General features: G+C 32.5%; 1 protein-coding gene across 2 annotated transcripts in view; it reads right to left on the bottom strand.

Annotated features, from left to right (window-relative positions):
• Positions 1 to 216: 216 nt before the first annotated feature.
• The window catches only part of SP3 (Sp3 transcription factor), a 106,190-nt gene continuing 94,714 nt past the window's right edge, over positions 217 to 11,692 (bottom strand). For both annotated transcript variants that reach the window (XM_039469955.2, XM_039469953.2), the window contains exons 5-7: positions 10,173 to 10,365; positions 4,689 to 4,885; positions 217 to 1,950 (exon numbers count right to left, since the gene is read on the bottom strand). In XM_039469955.2, coding sequence (XP_039325889.1) covers positions 1,634 to 1,950; positions 4,689 to 4,885; positions 10,173 to 10,365 — 707 coding nt within the window. In that variant the 3' untranslated portion in view covers positions 217 to 1,633. The remainder of the gene's footprint in view (positions 1,951 to 4,688; positions 4,886 to 10,172; positions 10,366 to 11,692) is intronic.

Raw genomic sequence — 11,692 nt, 5'->3', positions numbered from 1 at the left:
TATTTAATAAGCTCATTCTTACTTTAGGTAAAAAAAAAAAAAAAAAAATTTATTAAATGACCAGTGTCTCTACATTTCTTCTTGAAATAAATATACCTCTTTACAATGGTCTAAAATCAAGAATCTAAAAACAAAAGGCCAAGTTGAAGAAAAATTAACCACAAATTCTTACCCCAGACCACTACAATCTTTTTAATGCATAGGAATACAACAAACTCAAAAGAAAAAAAAAATAGTGTTTTATTAACTACCACACTGTTATAATACACTTTAAACGTACAATAAGGTAGCCTTTAAATTTGAGGTGGTCTTAAGAATAACAAATGAACAGAATTCCAAATTTTTGAAATAGGTGAACTGCTGCAGTTATAGGTATACATTTAGGAAAATTGTATAGCTCTTACAAGACCAGCAATGTAACTTTATTTTGTACATTTTTAAATTGAAAATATAAACAATAATTAAAAAATAAAAAGAAAATACAGCATAATAAAAAAACATACGTTTCTCAATTAAATGTACTGGATACATATAAATTTTAAGGGAAGAAGCAAAAAAGGAAAATGATTGATATTTAAGTGCAGACTGACTACCTAGACAAAAAAAAAAAAACTTAAAAAAATATCATAAAACCTCTAGTTTTTCTATGACTAATATCCATATGGTTGGAGTATTGTCACTATGGAAGTAATTTTGTTATGTTTGCATATGTTATACTTTACTGGTAATTTACATGATGGCTTTTAAGGCCCTGGGAGACATACGGTTTTTGGAAACAAGATTGGATAAAAATCACTGCTAAGACGCAATACACCTTATTTTTTTTTTGGTCCTCCAATAGTCAAGAAAAGGGATAATTCACTGTAACATTTTCTTACCACCCAAATGCCTCAACCTATACATTTTAAACTTTTTTAAACATTGGTTATATTGCCCAACTTCGTTATTGAAAGAATATTAACAAGACATTATTTTGGCAAATTAAATCTTAAACATGGCTTTTCAACAGGATTTAAAAGGTGACTATCCCTAGAGTTCCATGTTAAAATGTAGTTTTCAAAATCTTACAAGAGTAATGCTTAAAATATTGTACATAGTTAACCTAATTAAAATAATTAGCTTCAAAATGACAAATTGATAAGCTAAGTAAAGCCTACACTATGTAACATTTGCTTGGAAACTTGATTTGTCAGTTATGCATAATAAAAATTCCAGTCATCAAGAAAATTACAAAATTTTTTATCATAACATGATTTCTTTCACCCACCAGCTTTTTTATCTTACAATAGATAAATACCAACATGTTCTTATTTTTACACTAAACCACACAGGATTGATGCATTTGGTTAGACTACCATTCGCATTGTTAAATTCAATTTTCTCTTTATATAACTTGGTAAAATTTCATTTCTTCTAGATTCCAAAAGTACCTACAAAACCCATGCAATTTTACCATTTTTAATATACTATGGAATATCATACAAAGTAAGGCATTTCAGTGTCATGTATAACCAAGTTACTGTCAATCCAAAAATTTTTGCACATCAATAAAAAGATATCTAAGAACTTAGGAACAATATTCTTCTCACTACTGTATAAAAATAACCACAATGAATAAGTATTTGTGTAATATTTACTCCATTGTCTCATTTCCAGAAACTGTGACAAGCTGTAAAGGTATTTCAGTGTTGGTAAGGATATCTTGATTGCTGGTGGCGGAAGTATTAACAGTTCCTATCCCTGAAACAGAACCTTGTTGAATATTTGCAAGGATAAGTGTTGTTCCTCCTGCAGTAATCAAAGTATCATCTCGCGCAGCTTCCACAGATGCCAGCACTGTACTGCTAGAGTGAATACCTTTTTTATTCTGGTGTGTTTTAATATGTTTGGCAAGGTGGTCACTTCTCATAAAGCGTTTTGAACATTCTGGACAAACAAATTTCTTCTCACCTGTTAAGAAAAAAAAAGTTACTTAGTTTTAAAAATTCAACTGTAATAACTCAATCATCTCCCCCAAAACAGAAAGTAAGTCAATGGTGATATCTGAGGATGGGAGCAGGGGTCTATTATAATTGCATTCCTTTTATGAGCTACCCCTGCAAGATTTCTCTTACAAAATATTTATCCTTAAAATAAATCTTTCATCTTTACTTTTTGATGAATAGCAATCTTCAAACATGCACTATGTAACAGATGGATATTCAAATAAGACTTTAATATCTCAACTAAGTTTGTCTGAAGCACCTGTGTTAAGACGCCAGCTAAAAATCACCTATAACACACTTTTTAAAAGTCTAAATAAAAGTCTATTCTTTCATGCTGTAATTAAAATACTAACATGTCATATTCATGATACTAAACCTTCCACTCTTAAATATAAAATAAATAGGGTACTTCTAGATTAAAGAAATGACACAATAAGCTTGAGATCCAAAAAGAATGAGTAATCCCTAGAATAATGAATCTGGCTAGTTGACTTGCTTTCAGTTGGAACAATCAAGAACAAGACTAATTTGTCAAGATGTTAATGTTGTTAAAACCCTGATGCCTAAATTTATTTCCCAGCATGAATAAAATAAGTTTAAATACAAAAGACAGACTGAACTTCTATTATATTGAAAACCTACTCTGCAAGATTACTAAAAAGATGACAAAAGGCCAACCTAAAAGGAATTCAGAGAGAAATCAATCAAAAATCAATAAATCTAGGTAATACGTTAATTCTATTCTTCAAAAATTTCTTACCCTCTATCTTTTGTTCCAGCACCTCTACATAGGTCTTTATCAGACCTCATGCTTGAACTATACTGCACTCACATCCTAGTCTCACTCTCTCCAGACATATCTTCCTTAAAGACCAAATATTACTACATCAGAAAACTTCAAGATTATATTAAGTGATATGGAAATGCAAGAGTAACTTGCAGATGACGTAAAAGTTTAGATGCTCCAATTGCCTAATTTACAAGGATCTCTAAAATGTGCCTCAATCCTACTTAACAGAAATGTTACATAAAATTTCACTGCTACAAAAAAATGGTCTCCCATCTCTTCTATTAACATACCACCATTTTTCTAGGAAACTATTTCCCACTTTCTCTTGTAACATTATACTCCATGGCAAACAGCACAATGATCAAACAAGATTAGGAAATGCTACACACATTACATCACCCACTTATAGATGCAAGCTGTTCACCTAAGCATTTAAAGGTCCTAAGAGGTACTGCCCTTGAAGGTATTTGTACCCTCTTTGGCCCACCATTTCCCACACTTACTTGATCATAGACCCTTTTTCTCCCTTTTACATTATTCCTTTTTACATCCTGCTGATAAAATCCTACTGAGGAAAATTCTGTTACAGAGCCATCTTAAGGTCTATTAACTATACTTTATGATCCCAAGCAATAATTATCTGTTTCTGGGCCTTTTCAAAAGCACAGACTACAACGCAAAATCTTTTATCTACTTTTTCTTGAGACAGGGTCTCACTTTGTCACCCAGGCTGGAGTACAGTGGCATGACCTTGGCTCACTGCAACCTCTACCCCCTGGGAAGTGAAGGCAATCCTCCCACCTCAGCCTCCCAAGTAGCTGAGACTAAAGGTTCACATCATCATGTCCGGCTATTTTTCATATTTTTAGTAGAGACAGGGTTTCACCATGTTGCCCAGGCTGGTCTCGAACTCCTGAGGCTCAAGCAATCAGCCTTCCTTGGCCTCCCTAAGTACTGCAATTATAGGCATGAGCAAGCATGCCCAGCAGCCTCATCTACTTTCTTGTCTACTGCAGTTTCATACACATTAATCTCATATACCTACCAAAAGAGAGACAGGAACTAAAACAATCAGAGCATCTGTGTACTACTACAGACCTCACAGGTAATTTTATACAACACTGAAGGCCAAAGTAGGAGGTGTGTAGCAATGTCAGAGATAGTTTATTCGCTTAACCTAATAAGCAACTTGGATTAGAATCCAGATGACTTTAAAATCCATCTTGTTTTCCATTTCACCATGTTTCTTTCAAGCTCGCTAGGGATTATAAATACATATTTTTCGATTCTCCAGTGTTGAGTATAGACTGATGAACACTTTTAATCATTTACATGGTAGTAAGAGAAAACTATCTCTAAGTTACACTGTTAGGTTTCAGTGTGGATCAGTCATAGGTCTATTTCATTTTACAACCACACAACACTATATAAAAATAATATAATGAGAGAAAGTCTTCACATCAACAATGCCTTGGTTATTACCTTACCTCAGACATACTAAAAACAAAAGAAAAGGTAAAATACCCAAACATACCAGAAGAAACAGGATTATTCTTTGTTACAGTGTTAAGGAGAAAAAAAAATAGGATAGATCAAGAGTAAAAGCTGACAACTAATTTAAAATGTCAACAGAATAAAAATAACAAAAATGTGGCTTAAAACATTCAATAATGTCAACAGGGCTAACCAAAGTCTACATAAAATAAACTTTATTTTAGAAAGTAAGCCATACTGACTTGTTCTTTGGAATTTGTGTTATTAAGATGGCGTTACTAAAGGTAAAAATTTGAGGTGATGCATTGTATTTGAAAGATTCAGTTCAGTAAGAAATGCTTAAAAAAAAAAAAAAATAGTCGAGGCAGTTATGTAGCCCTATAATTCATTTTTGTTGGTTAAAAGTAAATATTAGTAACCTGTATGTGTTCTTCTGTGCCTCTGTAATTCATCACTTCGAGTAAATCTTTTACCACAGTACATCCAGTTACAAACAAAAGGGCGTTCTCCAGAATGCCAACGCAGATGAGCTCTCAGATGTGAGGTCTTCCCATAGACTTTACCACATCCCGGTATATGACAGATGTGTTGCTTCTTTTTCCCAAGATTGGTACCTCTAAAAAACACACACAGAATAATATATACTTATATGAAAATATTCAAATGGACATTACCATTTATGTCCTATATCCCTGTGTTTAATTTTAAATAGAAGACATTAGCATTATGAAGTCAATCAGAAACCAAAACCATGTAAAATCAGTTTAAATGGAAATTTATATATTTCAAGCATATACATTTTATATATTAATCTTACTCCAGAATGTGATTGTTGTCCATATGTAAATATGCCCAAGAATTAAGTAATTAAAAGGACATTTCCTATGTAAAGAATGTACAATAAAGCTATTTATTCTTCTGTCAGAACCATTCACAAATCCTATGCATAAGCCTGATCCAATTAATTATATAGGAAACTAAATGTGGTCTGTATTCAAAAGTCATGGTGTCAGATAATCAAAAACATATTTAAACCAAAGAATGAGTGCGTAACTGATCACAGGTACAATTAAAAGGTATAGGCAGCATTAGCAGACTTTAACATGATTTAAGCATATTTATTCATATTTGTGTGGCCGCACCCTGAATATACACTGACTTGGAGAAAGCTTTTTTTTTTTTTTTTTTTAAATCTAGCTAAAGCTATGGACTGAACTCCCTTAGCATTAGATGAAATAAATAGAAATCAAAATTATCTTTACATTTAAAATTCCCTTCATATTAACCACGTAAAAGATATCCAAAATTAGACACAAGAAATATAATACAGTTTTCTCAACATCACAAAATTTGACATTTATTACATTTCAGTATTTAATACCAAGAGCAGGGTTTAGAAGATATATTAGATGGGTGAACAGAGGTATCTTAGCCTAAGCAAGAAGAAAACTTTTTTGATTCCAGAATCGATAATCTGAATAGTATTAAACATCACAGAAACGTTATTTCTCAACCTTAAAAAAAAAAGTAGGCTAGTTACTGATTAAAAATAAATTAGTTTTTTGAAAACATGACACTTCGGACAAAACAATTTGTATAAACTTTACAATGTTTCTGAGTTTAAAAAAAAAGTACATTTAGCCCCCTCCCCAACACCCCTCCTCCCCCAATCTCACAATCTAGGCATATCCTGTAAAACTTTCTATAGCCTGTAAATCCTCCTGTATACAATAAACCTATCGTTTTTCAAATTTACTGGAAAAATGCATATTTCCCCACATTTATATTTTAATGTACTCACACTCAGTAGCATGTGAAATTGCCATAGGACAAACAGTGCTAAACGGTGCAGTGCTGGCTGTTAGATGCCATAGGTGTTCTGAACAGGGAGACATCAATGTGGGCTCCAGTAGTTAGAGAAGGCTTCGTGGAGGAGGTGGGTAGGATTTAGATAGAAAGGAGGGAAGGCATTCCAGGCAGAGGAATAGCATAAGTAAAGACAAGGAGGAGTCATGCTGTTGTCTCAAGGGCAAGGATGTCATAATCTAACACAATTCTAGTTTCTGCTCCAGTCCACCCCCAATTTCTACAACTCTCTTCAAAGAGCTGAGTTGAGTGAAACAGGTTTTTTCTGGCTCCCTTGCAATGCCAAAGTCTTATTAACCAAAGCCAATATTGATTCCATTTAATTTAGCTTTTAAAATCCATTTCATTCTTTAAAAAGCCCTAAGAAAAACAGCAATGTTTGTGGCTACTGGTGTACAAACCAACTTTACATATTGTGTTCACCATAGCAATTTCACAGAGAACCCAATTCAGTTCACTCATGTACTCATGATTTCATGCTTCTCCTCTAAGCCTACCACTCAGGTGAATCAATGCACTTTTACAAACTCAAAAGTGCATTTCACAAACTTAGCAAAATTTAGCATGGGAACACTAACAAAACACAAGACCAACAAATTAACAGCAGCAAATCTGGGTTCTCGAAGAAGCAAGAAGCTAGGGAAGTATTTTCAACTGGATTATTAGGAAATAAACATTGTTTGAAAATGGGATAGGCATCTAAGAAAGAAAAAACATAGGGGCAGGGTTGCACACATATATAATTTAAGGAAAAAGCTCAACATCCAGACCCAAAAATCTATTTTTAAAAAAATCTGATTCAAGATTAAGATACAGATATGGTAGATGTAGATTTATGGCATGTTATATGAAGGCTGGAAGGGAGAACTGAAGTGAATTTCTCAACAAACTTCAGGTAAGAAAAGATTTAGTGTTCTGTTTTGTTCTTAATATCAACAGCACTAATGCCTATAATATAGGGAAAACAATTTTACATTTTTATTCTTGAGTGTCTAAACTTGCTCCCAATAATTAAATAATGCTAATACAGAGTGGAAGCTAAATGGTGGGTAGAGGGGTTAAGAAAAGTTAAGTAAATACACTCTCTCTGCTCAGGGTAGGAAAAACAAGACATAAACTGAAATGCTGACAAAGAAAACAGATTGTGCACAATAATTTTTAAAATATGGACTGATGTTTAATCCATACAAAACCTATATATCAATAATGCCTCCAGAATTTATTTTACTTGTAATTATTTGTCTCTCACTAGGTTATCTCTCACTAGGTTAAACAGTCTCTGAAAGCTGGTTCTGCTCAATAAATATTGGCTAAATAATTACAATTTTTAAAGATTTAATCATATTTTATACCTTACTTTAAAAGGTAAACAAAATTTACTTCTCTAAAGATGAATAAAATTAGTTCTCTAAAAATGCCACCTTGCCCATATTCTTTTAAAAATGGTTGCAAAAAAAGACAAATATTCTAAAAATTATTAACTACTACCTCTACCACCTTGCAGAATACTTCAGAATAGTTTGGATTTACTACATATATTATGCTTCTATTAATTAGATACAATTGACATTTATTCAAGTGTGTCTATCACACATATACTACTTGAATTTTGTTCAAACAAGCTCTAAGAAAAAATACAGTTTCTTTTCTTAGGAATCTCAATTTTTATTGCTTAGAATAAGTAAGCTATTAAAAACTGAAGTCACAAAAGCTCTAGAAAAAATATAAATGAACAATTTTATAGTCCTCAGGATAAGGAAAACTTTCAATGGCATGGTAACAAGGCATTTAATAAAGGAAAGGCTGTTCAACTTGTAATTTTTGTGCTTAAAAATGTTTGCAAGCTATAGGTGATGGAACTGTTTACTTGTGTAATAACAACGCATTCTGTAAACCACTGACAAAGCCAATGTAAAACTGGGAAAAAAATATTTGCACATGACAGAGTTACATAAATTAACAGATTCACCAAAAAAAAAAAAAAAAAATTCACAAAATAAATTTTAAAATGGCAAAATAACATCCCCAAAAATGCTCAACCTCACCAAGTAATTTAAAAATATACTAAATAAGACAATATTAAGGTATTTTTCATCTGCCAGACTTTCAAAGGTTAAAAAAAATGTAAAATCCATTGTTGGTAAGGATATGGGAAACTAGATACTCTCACATACTGCTGGTTAGCGTATAAATTAGCCTTACTAGCAGACAATTCCCTTTAACCCAGCAATTTCACTTCTGCCCACTTAAACAAATAATCAGACAAATGTGCAAAGACAGACATGTAAGATTATGACAAATAATAAATTCCCAACAAAAGATGTTAAATTATTCTACATCCACACAATAGAATACTATATAGCCATAAAAATAATGCAGACTATGTAGACTTGAAAATATGGTCACAAAAATTCTCAAAACAAGAACAGACATGTAAAACAGTGAGAATACAATGATTCTACTTTAAAATACATGTAACATCTTGAAGGACATATACAAAAATGCTACTAGCTTATCTTGGAGTGGGGTGGGTTTTTGGTGTTTTAAAATGTCCTATATTTCTAAATTTTTATGAGCACGTGTTAGTTTAATTAAACATAAATTACTTAAAACATTTTTTATTTTAAAATAAAGAATAATTGAAACAAAGGGCCAGGATTCTGCTAGATTTGACTTTTGGGAATAATTTATCTTAAAAGCTCCTCTAAAATGAGTTTCAAAAAAGTTATTGCCTAGCCAGAATTCACACATTTTAACTGACCAAAACATGTCAAAAAACAAATTTTGAAACTAATTACAATAAACATGAATACCTAAGGATCCCATGTAGAAGGAGGGTCACTTGGAAGGCAGTATAGCTTAATGGTTAATGCTCTGGAGCAAGAAACTAGGTCCGAATCCCTGTTGTATGTGCTCTTGAGAGTCATTCAACCTCTCTATTTCTCACCTGTAACACTGTCAGGAATACAGTAAGCTCTCAATGTTACCAGTTGTTAGTGATTATTATTACTGCAAAGGGCTGGTCAATGTGCAACTCAAAGGCAGGTGGAAAAGCTCTATTATTAGATCAAGTTTAACTGTGTTAAAGAACATTCTATGTACTTAAAACTGCATTTCTAAGAGAGGTATGCTAACTTTCAACATGACAGGGGATTTGGTTAGCTATGGCTTTAGAGTTCTACCTGTTTTTGCTCTATATATTACAAAGCTGCACAAAAAAAGGACCATTGACTATTAAATCTTCTTGCTGGAAATTTAGTATTATTAACAAGAAATATATCTCTGTCCTATGTGCGGCTTTCACCTCAATCCCACCTTGTGTGATATAGTAACACTGCTAACGTAGTTCTCTTTTTGTAAATACTTGCCTGATAAATCTTTTTCCATCCCTCACCTTCAATATTCCTGTGCCAATTATTTGAGGTGTTCCTTATAATCAACATCAGTCTGGATCTTGTTTTTTTAAAAATATGATCTGAGTCTCAATCTCTTAATTATTAAGCTTAATATATCGACATTTAACAACTCATCATTTTGAATTTACTCCAGTCATGTTATTCCAGTCTTAATGTTTACCAAAAGACTGAATTGAAATACCATCCCATTTTTTTAAAAATTCAATCTATTAAGGCTTTTCACTTCTATTGAAAATGGAGATACTTAGGCTTATCAGCCATTTCTGAATGTCTTAGTTTTACATAACTGCTATTCTGAACCTAATAATCAACTTTTTATCTATATTTAGGCAAATTCCATTGCTGGTTTGCGAATAGGCTAATTTCTGATATGGGCCTGTTAAATGGCATCTGCTATACTGTTTTTGAAACAGCAAACTAATAATTTTAGTTTAAAAAGCATTTAGAACTGAAAATCCAATTGCATATATTTTGCTGACTTCTGCCACACGTGCACACACACACCCAAAATGATCATGTAATGAATAATTTCTCATAATTAAATGACACAACATGCAGTACTTCAAAAATTAGGATGATATTAACACTCTTAAAAATATATCGTGTTTGGTGTATGCATACCTCCCACCACCTTCTTTACAGTTGGGACAAGTGCAAGCTACCCTCCGAAGTCTTTTTCCTTCTTGATGTTGTTGGTCCCCTTCTTCATCTACCACTTGTACTCTTAAGTGTGTTAGGTCATTGGTATTCAAGGTAGAATCACCACTGAGCTGCCACTCTTCAGGATCAGGTTCTTCTTCCTTGATCCTAATATCTAAAGGGGAGGGGAAGGAGGGAAGAAAAAAAAAAAAAAAAAGAAACAAAACAAATGAGAAGCAACCCAATGGCCCAAAAAGACAGCATGAAATCTGAGCCTCTTGAAAGTAAAGAGAATATTATGTAGAAGTTAAAAATAATCTATGGAGCATAATCACTGCTCCTCTTTGTAGCCTGTTCTGTTCAAAATAATCTATTTTCTAAGTATCAGAGATTAAACCAAAACAGGAATACAGCCCATAAAAAGCTTACTTTTAAAAATATTCAATAACAAAAGCAGGTAATATTTTTTGAGCAAGTTGAGTCATAAACTGAAAGCAATCTGAAACTTCAATTATAATTGTCTGATGAGTCAAAAAATCCAATAATCAATTCAGACTGGAATAAATTCTAATGCCTTTAATCTCTTTCACAACTTGCATCCTTGCCTATCTGCAGATACTATATGAATGCAAATGAAGGTACAATTCACTTGAAACTGTTACAAACTTAAGCTTTAAAGTCAATCATTACTAAAATATCAGTAACAGCCAAAACATTACTAGAGAAGGAAGTATAGAAATATGAGACAACTTCTATTTTCAAAGAATTTTATCATAAACCAGATTGGGAAATACAATGAGCATGCAATAGTGAAAAACCATAAACATGGTAGAAAGTCCTATCACTTTTCTGGTGAGCCAAACATCTTCATTTATCATCAATAATACATCATTTGCTAAGTGAAAACTAAGAGATCCACTGAGGCTTTTCTTATTTCAGTAAATTTTTTTTTTAAAGGAACAATTAAACACTGAACATAACCATCTTTGTTGAAGCATAATTATCTTAGGAAAAACATAAATCCCTGCAAATTTTCATTTTGATGTATGTAAACTAAAACTCTTAATTATTTTAGAACTATAATACTAATACTCAGGGTAAAAACTGCCTTAAAAAATCAAAAGTGCCTAGTAACTCCTGAATTTATACTAACGAAAACTAGAATGTATAATCAATTGTCAAGAAAATTACCTCAAATAGCTTAGAACAAAAGTTTATCAGAACAACCACATCAAAAATCAAGGGGAAAATAAATGGGAAGAAAGGAGACTGGGCCTGGGCAACAGGGTAGACAGTGGTGCCTTTCACTGAGATATGAAATACTGGAGAAGGTTCAGGTGGAGACAGGCAGTTAGTTCAAAGTTGAAGGTCTCTGAATTAGAAGTGTTCGTGAGACATAGAAGTAAAAAAGTTGGACCTAAAAGTCTGTATGTAGCTCAGAAAGGGAAGTATGTGTCAAAGATAAAGAACTGGGAGTTATCAATAGATACAGAGTGAGATAA

This window comes from Saimiri boliviensis, chromosome 5, assembly GCF_048565385.1.
Source record: "Saimiri boliviensis isolate mSaiBol1 chromosome 5, mSaiBol1.pri, whole genome shotgun sequence".
Taxonomy (NCBI): Eukaryota; Metazoa; Chordata; class Mammalia; order Primates; family Cebidae; genus Saimiri; species Saimiri boliviensis.
The sequence above is the reverse complement of the archived record's forward strand: the minus strand, read 5'-3'. Positions and strand labels throughout refer to the sequence as shown.